Here is a 13,569-nt window from a genome sequence, read left to right as displayed (position 1 = left end):
GCTATGGCCAATGAAGTATCCTACCATGGTTGCCTAACTCTTTTGCAGATTTTGTGCCTTGGCAAAGCGTCGTGTTGAAGGCATCCCAGGCAAGAAAACAGTGATGGTTCCTCCATCAGAAGAATATGCCACCCCTGCACATCGCAAGGTTCCAGAGGACACTGATCCAGAGTTGGTTTTCCTCTGCCGTCACGTCTACGACTTCAGACATGGACGCATCTTGAAGAACCCACAGTAATGGAGCTCTGCAGCTGTGGGGTTGACAAGGGGCAGCAGAGAGCCAAGGGCAGGCTGACCTCAAGGCCTGTGGACATTCCTCCTCTTGCGGGGCCCGGCCCACAGGCACAGCACTCTGCCCTCGGCATTTGGAGCAGATTTCCTGTTAAGGCAGATGTTCAAAGCACAGCACTTCTTCTAAAGAGCATAAATGAGAATATATATCTATAAATGTGTGTGTGTGTATATAGATATAGGTACTGCCTTCTGTAGATCTATATCTATATATGTGCAACAAGCTTCATATATTGGGGGAGGGGGGAAGGGGAGGATGGTCCAGGGGATAAAAGCCAGTAAATTGAAGAATCCAGAGCCAGACTTGGTGGGGATGGCTAGAACGTAAGAAGGGAAATGTTAGTGCAGGAGCAGGTCAGGCTGCGATCGGTCCCTGAACTCATGTCCTTATATGAAGGGTAAGGTAAGGGCAGAGGCCCTTGTGATTGGCATAATGCTTGAGGCGAGTTCCTGTTTTGGAGACGTTGGCATACTGAGTAACCCTCCTACATGCTGAACATGTTTCTCTTTGTATGGGCAAAAGGACCACGCTCAAGGTTGCTTATTTCCTATGGCTGTCCAGGCAGATTGCGACTTTCCTTGCTGGCTGTGAGCTTCATCTCTGAAGTGGGAAAGCTGTAATAGGATTACCTCACACCATTGTGAAAAGCTGCATATCGTTCTATGGCTGTGGTCCTAAAGTTAGCTGTACATTCCATTGACATCAGTGGGATTTACTTCCAAGTAAATGTGATCAAGATTCAGATATAAGGCAACAGGGCCCAACCTTTGAGGATGCCTTTTGTTGGGGGTGGGCATCTGGAAAGCTCCCAGAGTATGAAGTTTGAGTGACAGCTGCTACAATACAGATCTCTTCCTTCCTTAAGTCTGGAGAGGCATCCCTTCTGTTGGTAGAAGTAGTTTGTATTCTTTCCCATCGCAATTTCATTGTCTTTGCTGTCATTCATGAAGCCAGAGTCAAGTAATGACAGTGTACCGCTTACATGGCATTCTTTCAAACAGGTATCTTAACCTGACCAGTTTAATCTGGTGTGCTCTTGCCTGTCTACCTCTCTTCTCTCCCAGCCTCCCCAGGTTTGTACCATTGTCCATCTGAACAGGCCCACCAAGGTGAAACTCTTGGGCTCCCCAAAGGAACTGATCGAGGAGAGGTTTGCATTTTGACAAACTGCTACCTGATTCCCACAGATAACTTCTGCCTCTTGCCTTACATGTATAGCTCTTAGAAATACCTTAGTTTAGCTTTAACACAAAGCTATTTCAGTTAATTCTAAAGTAAACCAAAGGACAGCATAAGAAGAGTCCACTGAATCAGTCACACAAAGCTGGGATTCCATTTGTAGATTGCACTAATTCTAAAGAATGAGAATCAACACTGTATCAGTCCGTGTACCTGCTGACGGTCAGAGTCGCTCACCTGTACTAGGGACCTACGTTTTGGGGTGGGGTGGGGTCTGAACTAGTGTTAAATGATATAGAAGTGTTCCTACGGCTTTAATATTGTCGTCTTTTCAAGTAGAAGTAGCACTACCTGTACTTGCCCACAGGCTAGAATCGAGAGTGTGGCCACCTGTGCTCTACGCCTGCCTGCCTGCCTGCCTGCCTGCCTGCCTGACCTGGAGAAAGTAGCCCTGCCATGTTCAGTTCCTTGTGCATTAACACAAGTGGTATCTACAGATTTGCTCTACATACCAAAGAGGGGAAAGCGACAGGGAGAGACAAGTTGAAAAGGTCAAAGCCCATGGTAGTTGTCATGCCTCCAGGTCACAAGGGGATGATTCCTGCTATACCCTGGTAGGAAACTGTTTATTCCTGCTGTGAAGGGAAACCTCCCATCCTAATTCTGAGCAATGGTCATTGGTTAATCCAAGCTTGCAAGCGCCACAGTAATGGTTTTCTCATTGCTTGGGCATGTAAAAGGCCTCTTGAAGTTACTAGTGCTACAAAGTGCATCTTGTTACAGCGCAGGCATGGAGAGAAGCTTCCCTATGACTTTTCACTCAAGCCAGTGAGAGTATCACAGAAGGGGAAGCTCTGATTTGACAGAAGGGTAGAATTGGCATCACTCGTTGCAGCCTAGTGGTAAGCAGGAGTGGTTTGGGAGCAATATTGTAGGTTCTTTAGCGGCTGCCTGTTCTTCCATTTGCCTGGTTGAAGAGGGAATTATAGAGAAAGAAAGAAAGAAAGAAAGAAAGAAAGAAAGAAAGAAAGAAAGAAGCAACTGGAATAGGGAATGTTCCCAGAACGAGATCAGTAAGAGTTGTGTGTTTAGGAGCTGGATAGTCTGTTCTATGCAGAATCAGATTTGGGATTCCTTTCTGCTGTGATTGGGGGGCGGGGGAAGAAACCATGTTGCTAAGGTTCCTCTTTTATGAAAAGAGTTACATTGTTTGTGATGTGGTGACAGGAATCCTCAAAACATTTAATTCAGAGTCACATTCAAGGTGGTCCTGCCCCTTGAGAGAGGTTATGAGATGTGGCATCAGAAACCAGAGAAACTTCTGAAAACCTGATTTCTGCTGCTGCTTCCTCTAACACCTTTTTCCTGTCTCCTCTCCAGGCAGGAAAAAAATGTCCAAAACAAAGGAAAGTATATATTCCCAGGTTCTGGGATGGGTTAGGAGACCCCTTTCTGGAGAGGAGAAACCCTGTCCCTTTCTTGCTTCTGATATTGTCAGAATCTACTTCAGGCCAAGAATATTGTTTAAAGACTTGTGTGGTTGTTTTATGCTGTTTTGCAGGCAGCATGTAAATGATTTGAAATGTCTTATCTGAAATGAAAATATTTCATGCTTTTTTAATCTATTAGATATGGAAATATTTTTGAAACTGAAAATGCAGTCAGTAGAATTTTAATTGAAAATGTAATACATGTAAAATATATTTTAGTTGATAATTTTGTAAAATGCACTTTTGTGTCTCTTCCCTTGTTTCCCAGATCTGTATTTCAGTGTTTACAGATGGAATGAGAACATTCCCTATACCCTTCTTCTGTGAAAAAGATATATTAGAAGTAATTCTTAAAAATAAATTTGAGAAATTGTATTGATTTAGAAAACAATGCTGAAATTGTCTTGTTTTTATTAGCAGCCTACAATGCTTTTATGGGGACTTCTTGACAACAGTAAAAGACATCATGTATAAAGACTCAGTCCCATGGTTTCTCAGCATTTGGAGTGGGGCATAGGATTACTCAAAGCCCCACACTCCACAGTTGTGGAACTTCAGAGCAGGGACTCCAAAAAGAGTCGCTGCCAGGCCCCCTTGCAGCCAGTATGGAAAGCACTGTGGTGGATGCCTTTCTGAGGTTGCCAGTTGGCCCCAGAGAAGAGAAGAGGGGGTGTGTTTGTGGGTCAGGAAAGAGAGGAGGACTGAGCTGGCATTTAGGGTTATGCTTCATTCAGAGAGCACCCTGGCTGCTTCCCCTCCACTCCCCACCACTTCACCTTGATGGCTGAAAACAACCATCCATGCTTGGATGCCTGTAAGCTGGTTTGTTCAGAGGCTCATGTGAATGGAAAGCAGGGGCCCTGGGTCGCACCCTAAATCGATACTCCATCTTGTTCTTAAGGTGGCGTACATAGGTACATATACGTGATGATGTGAAATTGTTTAAAATATATCCAAGAAGTAGCTGAAGCAGATTTTGATTCCTTTTAAAAATAATCCTAAACTGCTCTCATAAAACAAGAGGCAAGCAACACTCAATAGAAGGAACTTTGTGTGAGATGCTGGGTACCACAGCAAAAAAAGGCCCTATTCCTTCCCACTTAATTCAGAATATGAGCAGAACCTTCCCTGATTCCTTGAGCACATAAGGAGTGTTTGTGTTGGATTACAGGAGATCAAAGGCGTGAACACTGCTATGTTAGCAAAGAAGTATATGCACACCTCGACGTCCCTCAAACCTAGAGGGGAAGAGGATGACAGAGTGGTTTGCTTTGTGTGGTGCACTTTTGCCACAGGGGAACGAGCTTGGGGCCAAAACTAGAGGTGAGAATTGGCTTTGGAACATGAGGACATTTTGTCTGTGCTTCTCCTCATCTCCTTCCAGAAGGATTCTTTGAGTTCTCTAAGGAAATAGCCTTTTCACAGTTAAATGGTTACTGAGGGATGGGGGAACTGGATTTGAAAGATGCAATTGGCCCACACATTCCCTTCAAAACTGGCACAGGTTCCAGGTTGTCATTCATAATTGCTTTAACCCACTTGTGAATATTTGAGGACAAACTTAACCCGCATCCCAACAAGGCCAGTACAATCCATAAAGTGGGATCAGACTAAAAATAAAGGATTTGGCAGTTTGGCTTTGTTGTAGCGTTTTATGGGTGACCTGGCAGAAGGAAGCCAACTTATTAGTCAAGCAGAAATATCCCTAGTTTCTGTCCTAGAGCAGAATGGAGCCCTACGAGGTGGAGTTGGTAAAATGCGTCATGCTTTGCCAGTGCGGATGCCTCACCTGTACCTTTCCAGGAGTCGGCCAGCTGGCTGGCTGTTCTCCTGGAGTGTTTAATGGAACTTAACAGAGGCCTTCCTTTTGCTAGGAGGAATTACAGCAGAGTCAACAAGCACTCAAGCGCTACCAGAAGCATTTACATGTGGAACTGAATGCAGGAGCAAATGACTCTTGCAGAGCTTTCCTTCTCCAAAATAAGTAGAAGAAATGCAATGCTTTTTTATTCTCAAAGGCTACTTGTTCATCCCAAGTTAAAAGTTACGGGTTTCTCAGAAAAGTGCAGTTAACAGGTAAGTAAGTGCCATCTGGTGGCAAGTCAAGATGCTTCACAAATTGCCAAAGTATGTGTGCACTGGGAGAGATGAGGAATTGGTTGAGCATTATTCTTTCCTTGTATGAGGTGAACTCTCAAGGCCCACCCAGGCTTGGGATGGTTCAACAGGAAATGCTGTGAAAATGCAAGGAATTTGCCACTGGGTCAGGTCTGCGCAAATAGCTACTCACCCAACTGAAAACTGCCTGCCACTGCTGGTGGCTCGGTGGGAACCTCAGCAGAAACCTTCGTTGCTCTGCACACATCATGGAATAACACAATTTTTGGGGCACCTGGCCAGTCACATGACACCAGTATAATCTGATATAGTCTTCCCTGACCTGTGTGGGACCTCAGCCATGCTAGCTGAGAGTTGTAGCCCGGCATTTCTAGAAGGCACCAGTGTGGGGAAGGCTGGTACACAGAGCCTGAGCATGGACTACGAAGGCTCAGTTCAAACCCTACTCAGCCAGGAGCCTCGCCAGCTGAATTTTGTGGCTGTCAGCCTTCCTGTTGACTAAAGTCCAGGACTAGCTAATGGGGAGATGGTGTAATAGCACAGTATTGCTATAAAGGAAAGGAAAGAGAAACAGTGCAGCTTCTTCCCATTTCTCCCGGCTCCCTGGAAAGCAAAAGCTGGGAAAATGATTCCAAGGCAGGGTGTGAAGGCAGCCACCTTGCTGAAGATAAATAAGGCTGGGTTTAGTCAATGGTTGGAGGAAGACCCCGAGGGAACCACATGCAGCCACTAATGTAACACAAGGGAAGAAAGATGGCTTAAATGCAGTAAGGAAAAATAAAGGGGTGAATTGCTGATCCCACACTCATCAGAGCAGGAAAGCAGTAAAAAGGACTGAACCTGCAAATGGTAAACATTTTTCTTGGCTCTGACTAAGACTGCAGAGGTGAACGGCAGCATTTTCTGACATCCTGTGCTGGCCGGGGGTTACAAGCTGCTCTACATCCAAAGCTTTTGCACATGCTTTGGATGAATGCACGTCCCTCTACTCTCCCTTCTCAAGAATGGAAGCTTTCTTTGATTTTGTAAAACACTCAGGCTTTACCAACATGGTAACCTCCAGATGTGTTGGACTGCAACTCCCATCATCCCCACCCAGCATGGATATTGGCTGGAGAAGCCTGAGGAAAATGAAGAAAAGAAAGTGGGGCTGATCTTCATAGGGTCTAACATTTCATAACAGAGTCAATATCAATGAAGTTAATCCATGCATACAGGTGGAAAAAGTGAGATGGCTGGACTGCTAGCATCTTGATGCAAAGACATTATCGGGAGGAGGTTAACTTAGTTCTGTGGTGCCCCTTTGTGCACTGATCCAGTCCTTAGGAGTGGTTTGAGAGTGTGCGTGCAGCCCATTTACAAATTGGCTCTGGGGCTGCTGCTCCCATGCTGTCCCAGGGATGTTTAGATGGTTAGATCGGTTCACCCTGGCTTCAAGGAGCTGGATCCATTCATCCCAAGCATCCAGTTATTCTCAGAGTGATCTAAGGTGCTGCAGCTATGCAGTTCCATAGAGGATGGGACTTCCGGGCATCATGCATGAAATCTGTCATTTCTTTCCAAAACAAGGCATAAATAGACACATTAATATTGACACTGCTATAATGGTGTGCAGCAGGCTTAAACACTTTGGATATACTTTGTTAACATACACCTGCATTTCAGACAGCATCCAATGTGCTACTGCTTCCAGAAAACCCATTGCTCTACAAGTCATTTACACTAGTGCAACTGCTTTTATGTTAGCGTGGGTGTCACCCTGGAGAATGTCCTTTAGTACAAATTGAATTCAGTTATGGACTGAAGCTCACAGTGCAATCCAACGCATGCCTACTCAGAAGTAGGTCCACTGAGTTCGGTTAAGCTTACTCTTATGTAAAGTTGTATGAGTGCAGCTTTTGTGAGTTGCTATTATTGATAAGTGGAAGATTTCCAAACAACACTCTCTGCCCCTACCTGTCAACCATCCCCAAGTCAGTGCCCATCAGAGGTGTTGGACTGCAACTCCCATAATCCCCAGCCAGAGAACCCAATCTAGTCTAAGAGAAAAACAGCACGCTACCCATTTGGGGAGAGACTACAATAAGCACCAAAAACATTGTTATAGTGACCATTCCCTGATCAGCTGTACAGAGAGGGAAAAAGCCATGAAATATTAGGTTATGTCTTACTGCCAGTTTTAGTGTGGCTAATTGTAACTGACAGTAATTGCACCAGAAATTATCCCAATCCAGTGTCGAGGATAATTGTGGCTGTCATATTAAAATGATAAAATACCAATCCAATTAAATGATTTTCCTGTAGCTTTGGGTCCATTAAAATGATTGTAGTGATAAATGAGACATGGACAAAGTGGTTGTATATGTATGTAAATTAAGTTTGATGAAGCATCAGAAAAGGAGGCTCTACAAAAGTGGAGGATCAGTATTTTAATGCACGTGGGACTATGATAGTCTGTTTGCAAGCCAGTATTGTCTAGCAGATAATGTGCCATATTTGGAGACTGGATTCAAACTCCCTCCTCCAGCAACATCACAAACTAATTGTGTGGCCTCGGGCAACTGAATTCCCTTGCACTCCCTTGCTTTTAGGAGAGAATTAACTGCAAGTGCTACCTTGGAAGGGGTCTGTGTTGTGCGGCTGTCGAGCTGGATTTGGGCAACTTGCCAACTTTGGTCATCTAAATGTTGATGGACTGCAACTCCCATCTGTCCCAACAAGTATGGACAGTTGTCCAGACTGATAGGAGGTGTAATGACCAGGCTGCATTCCCCAACAACATAGCAATGACCTGGCATTCCCTACCCTGCTATAAAACGTTTCACATGCCAAAAGTGCTATTGAGTATAATTCAGAGAAATTATGTATATTTACCTATTTGTTTGATCCTCATAGCTTTCAATGACACTTACATGCTCCTTATTACCAGATATTTCACAACAGTCCTGGGGTTGTATCCAATATCAATCTATGTTAACTCCTTTCACTTTAACGGGTCTACATTAAGTAGGACTTAACATTGGCTGCAACCTTCCAGGCTGTGTTCTCCTGCTTCATCCCATCTGCCCACTGCGAGCAGTCAATTTCAGAGTCCTTGCTCTGGATCCCAACACCTCCAGGTGTGTAGTTTGTGGGAATGGAGGTCTTCTTCAGTTGTGATGTCCAGATTATGGAGTTTTTTCCTTGCGGGAACTTTCTGTGCCTGCTGTCTGAAGACCACTCTTTTCATGGTGCTTGCTGGCTTCAACAACAACTCTGCTGTTGTCTCCATTTTTCATTAATTTGAAGCACTGTGTTTGGTTGTTTTCTTTTAACTCTGGTTATTCCTGCCCACACTGTGAATGCTTTGTGGGTCTGGAGGGCAGCACATTATCTATATAAGCATAAATAATAACACACCAGGGCTGTTCGTAGAAGACCCCTGTCAGTCTTCCTGCCCAGTCAATGTGTTTTTGCTCAGACAACATCAGAAAGTGGTGATATTCTCAGTCTATAATTGGTATCAAAGGTGATTTTTATTATTTATTTCTGAGCAACACCGTGCTTGCAACTTGATAGTTATTTCATCCTATTATTCTTCAAAGCACCCTGCACAAATCCAGGCACTTGGCTTTAGGGGAAAGAGAACAGAACTTGAACACTCTTGCTTTTTTCTTTTCTTTTGCAACCGTAGCACCATCACTAAAGGCAACTCTCCCGCTTGAAGTAAACATCCTCAGTAGCAATGGAAAACATGATCTAGTAAAATGACAAGACCAAACATCTCAAAAGCTCTTGAAAAAAACTTGGAGGATTTTGAAACTTTGTTTTTGTGTATGATGTCATCCACAAAGGCCCAATAGAGCAAAACATTTCCAAAACAGGAATTTCCAGATTCACTGCTTCAGATGTGTGAGGATTGAAGAGCCTTGTGAGTCTTTCCAGTTTAGATGAAGAAACAGGGATCTTGGCCACCTAAAATGGGCCAAGTCTTAAAAATAAAATTCTTTCAACTGTATTGAATCATTTGAGAGAGAGAGAAATGCCAATGTTCTGGGCTCTGGAAGCCGTAGGGACCAAAACAAGCTGCAAACCCAATTGCCCCAACCTAGAAGTAAATTTCACATCTATATATATGGGGTTTCCTAATAATGTATTTAGAACTGCATCCCCAATTTGCTTTTAAATATCTGTGTCAGTGAAGTGGCACACAGAAGTGAACCTCAGCAGGCAACTGCTATGCAGACAGGTAATTTTATATTGTATGAAAGCTGAATTTGTTCTTTTAATGTCTCACTAATAGTTTGCCTCACTCCAAAATTTGTCAGCAAAATCCTATTTTGGCCATTGTGTCACAGCTAGGGGTATGGTCTACGGGGGACTCTGCAGGGGGAATAGGCTCTGGATTCCCCCAGATTGCCCATCCAGATCTAAATACTCCAGTTGGATAAGTTGGTAAACCAACAGGTTGCATAGGGGACTGCAGAACAGTTCAAACAGAGGCATTTTGCGCTTCAAAACCACTGCGCTTTACAAAATCAGCCGCATACAAAGTGTCTTGCTTGTGCAGTCATGAAAGGTGGTACTACGCAACTGGTCATCAGCTTTTGCTCCCTCAGCAGGAGAGCAGTGCCAACGCTTTCCTGCACTGCATTCAGTACATGCTGTCAGAAGACCCTGGGCCGTCTCAAGTCTCTCGTTAACTCGGTCAGTGCGCTACTGAAAATGGCAGCTGTCACAGCCTGGAAAATCTGCAAGAAGGGCCCTATATACCCATGTCCGGGTTAGCAGACAGTAACTGTATGAATGCCACTAACACAGATGTATATAGACTCACAGATGCTATGTACATAGCAGCAGAAAACCCTAATCAGCCTTGGGATTTTTTTGAAATGCAAAAATCTTAAGGGAGGCTATATTGGGTGGAGCAGTGGCAAGAAGAGTTACTTCCTCTTGCTTTCCTGAGGCCACTATTTACATTTTGTTAAAAAAAACAAAAAACACTAATCATGCTTGTTAGTTCCATTCACATAATTAATCTCAAGCTTACTTTGCCCTTACACATGACTAAGATCAGGATATTCAACTCTTAAGAATATTTGTAGATAGCTAAGATGCCAGGCATTGACACTGAAAACAAACATTGATCCCAGTTTTCCAGAGCTTTAGTGCTGATGCTAAAAGGCTAGTTTTTGAGATTTTTAATAAAGCTTACTGTACTTGGAGGAGCCCCTCCGGCTCAGTGAAAAGGCCGATCAAGCCCGGCAACCTGTTTTGTGCAATGGCCGACCAGAAGTTTATGCAGCAGCCCTAAGCGAGACTCAGTGCTGCCTTTTCCTGAGATTTTAGTCCAACAACTTTTCCTCACCATAACAAATAGCCACCTGTCAGGCTGTGATTAAATTAATTGTGATCATTCCCCTATAATTATTATCTGGGATCCAAGAACAAGAGCTGGGGTGAATGGTTAAGGTTTCTGTGCTCCTTGGATCAAACTGAAAAACCAAGGGTTGGAAAAACTGCCAACCCAGTCCTAAGAACCCAGAGTTCAAAACAAGGGTAATAGGTTTTGCCAAGATAATGGCAATGCTTCAGTATGAACATGAATATTAATACAATTTACCATGTTGCAATATGCTTTTCATTCCTATCTGGACTGTTGTTGCTGCTTTTACATGCCGTTATTGTGATCCTATGGAGATTTCCTGTCCTTTACTCTTGTGCACTCAAGGCTGTGTGAAATCAATCCATTTTATATTTGTTCTTCCCTTTATTTTCTGCCTTTGAGTTTTACTAGCATGATTGGCTTCTCCAGTGGACCAATAAACCTAAAGATTACTGTTTGAGGGTACATGTATTGGTGTGTCTCTCATTGTGCAGGTGGAGTGAAACCTCCAGAGATTTCCAGGTAAAACTGATTATCTAGTTGTGGGATGCAGTTTTTTGGCCCTAAGAGTTGCAACTAGTGTCAAGGGGCCTCCTGGGGTTGCACATGTATGCATATGCCCATACACTTGAGTGTGCAGTGACACAAACATTTAAACCTCCTCTTCATGCTTGCTGAGTCCCAGGGATCACCGATAGGGATGCTGGAAGTGCAAGTCCCTCCTTTCCCCCGTTGATTTCCACTGAGATTGCTGCTGCTACTGCATTTGGTGGGTCTCAGAAGCAGGATCCTTGGGGGCTGAGAAAGGCCGGCCACCCCCATCCACCAGTGAGCTCCAGTGAGATCATTGTTCCAGTGTTGCCATAACCTCTCCTCTCTCCGGCCCAGTCGGTCGACTGCATTGCAGGGGGAATTGGGTGGGGCCCTGCTAGCTTCCCACACTGCCTTAGGAACCGACGTGGGCACTGGTTGTGCACTGCTGCTTTAACATAGCAAACTGTTAGCATCAACTCTCTGAATTCATCCCGCAATTGAGTCAGTAGCCAGTGCAGTTAGCACAAAACCAGTATAATCAGATGTTCTATTTCCCCACACTGCACATTGTCCAGCCGGCTGCCTTCTGCATTAGCAAAAGCTTCTAGACCGTCTTCAAAGGTAGCTTCATGTAAGGTATAGTTTGTGGATCATGTTGCTATTACAATGAAGTGGCTTATTCCTTTCTAGCCAATCCCTAGTGAAGGAATTAATCCATTTTGAAGAGGAAAGTCTATTTAATAAAGGAAACAATTTTAGTAGATTTAAAAATGCTACCCAGTGAAAGTACAATTTATTCCTTGGCTTTATGGTTTAATACCACTAGGATAAAAACCATCTGCTGGAGAGAGGTCAGTTAAAACCATTGCTCCAGAGACAGCACTACAAAATACACACAAGCTACATTTAAGTTTCAAAACAATTATCAAATGCAAAGTGATGTAATAGGTTTTTTAAAGATTTCCTCTCTGGGTTCTTTTGTTCCTTACTCAGATTAATATCACGCTACTACCAAGAAGCAGGATAGAAAGATAAAGTTGTCAAGAAGAAGGATATTAAAACTGAAGCGATCTTATGATTATTATAAATAGGCCTAAAGCGGCTCAATATTCAAGGGCAAGAACATGTATCAATGCATCCTTAGAACAAAGAGTCTAAGACCAAACCATTTCAAGATCTAATATAACCATCCAAATAAACAACTTGTTTCAATTATACTGATAGGCATGTGCCACCCATTTCTGAACAGTGAGGAGTTTCCAGGGTTCTAGCAATTGCTCAAGGTCCAATTTTTTTTTTTAGAAGGAGGGTTACATGTGCATACATACATACTTACCCACTGAGGGTAAGATAAGGGGTCACAGTATTAATGCTCTCAACAGTTCCCAGTTCCCCATATATGTCCAAGGGAACGCAGCCCCAGTGCAAAGTCTGTTGCTACCTGGGAGGGAAGACAGCATGCAGTGTTGCTTCCTTGTGCCCCGACCTGATGGCCACATCGTGCCCCTGCTTCCCCTTACATCCCCCCCGCACAGCCACATCAGTGGCAGGTGCAAGGGGAAGGAAGAGAGCATGATGAGGGAAATGGGTGCTGGGGCTGCTCTGGAAAGTCCTGTTGATTGTTCTCTCACTGTGGTCCCTGCCGTAGCTGGCGGGGCAGCAGGCCCTTTTGGTGTGGGGTTGGGTGGAAGCAGTGCAGTTATCCACTCTTCCCAGTACACCGCTTGATGTGGGCACCTCATCCTGCTCCATGGAAGGCTGGCCCTTGGGATCTCATAGCACCAGCAGGCTTCCTGCAAACAGGAGTGCCTCCATTTCAGATCCAGTTCCAATGCAGACTGACTTCCTGTTTCAGGCATTAGGCCCCTGATCTGGTTGGACAAGCAGATGAGTTACTTGCCTCATAGCTTATTTTTTCCTGCTTTATCCCAGCTGGTATTAAATCTCAGCTCTCTGTTGTCAGGTTGTAGAGGCCTCAGGCATCTGCTGTGATAGCTCTGCTTCCTGGATCTAGAATTACAGAGCTGGGAGGGATCCTGAATCTCCTTGTTATCAGAGGGTTGGGTCTAGCAAGGATTAACCAAAACAGCCAATACTTTAAGATTCTTTCAAACAAAGACATCAGTAATTGAAAAAGTTTTTAAAATGCCGAAGCTGGAGTCAGCTCTGATAAGCCTTTCTAGCAGAGTCGGCATTAATAAATAATATAACCAGCAACCGGATCCTCAAGAGTGCCAAGTTCAGGAAAGTTCTTGGATGCAAGAAGAAAAGAGGAATGGATGGGAACAGAAGTGCCAGAAGCAAAAGCAGACAGAGGGAAGCTAGGAAATATATGGAAAAGGCATGGACATGGGAGAATTAACTACACTCCTCTCTTTACTTGTAATGTTATATGGCTGAAAAACGTTTACTCTGCTGTTTGTGTTCTATAAGGGCACACTCCCATCAAGATGTGCAGAAGCCTCTGAATGTGGAGGCTTATGCTCATCCAGCACAGACTGTTAAGGGAGGCAGAGGCCATCTTTACCTCCCTACGCCATATTTTTACTGGATGACCATTTTCATCCATCTAGAGATGCCATTTCAGAAGC

At 44.1% G+C, this 13,569-nt stretch overlaps 1 protein-coding gene across 1 annotated transcript in view; it reads left to right on the top strand.

Moving 5' to 3' along the window:
• The window catches only part of BAHD1 (bromo adjacent homology domain containing 1), a 75,256-nt gene extending 71,904 nt beyond the window's left edge, over positions 1-3,352 (top strand). The window contains exon 7 of the mRNA XM_044435898.1: positions 49-3,352. Within this exon, the coding sequence (XP_044291833.1) occupies positions 49-238 (190 nt within the window). The 3' untranslated portion in view covers positions 239-3,352. The remainder of the gene's footprint in view (positions 1-48) is intronic.
• Positions 3,353-13,569: the final 10,217 nt, after the last annotated feature.

The sequence above is a fragment of the Varanus komodoensis genome, unplaced genomic scaffold (genome assembly GCF_004798865.1).
Source record: "Varanus komodoensis strain SLA01 unplaced genomic scaffold, ASM479886v1 scaffold3, whole genome shotgun sequence".
NCBI classification, from domain to species: domain Eukaryota; kingdom Metazoa; phylum Chordata; class Lepidosauria; order Squamata; family Varanidae; genus Varanus; species Varanus komodoensis.
This window is presented reverse-complemented; position numbering and strand designations above follow the sequence as displayed.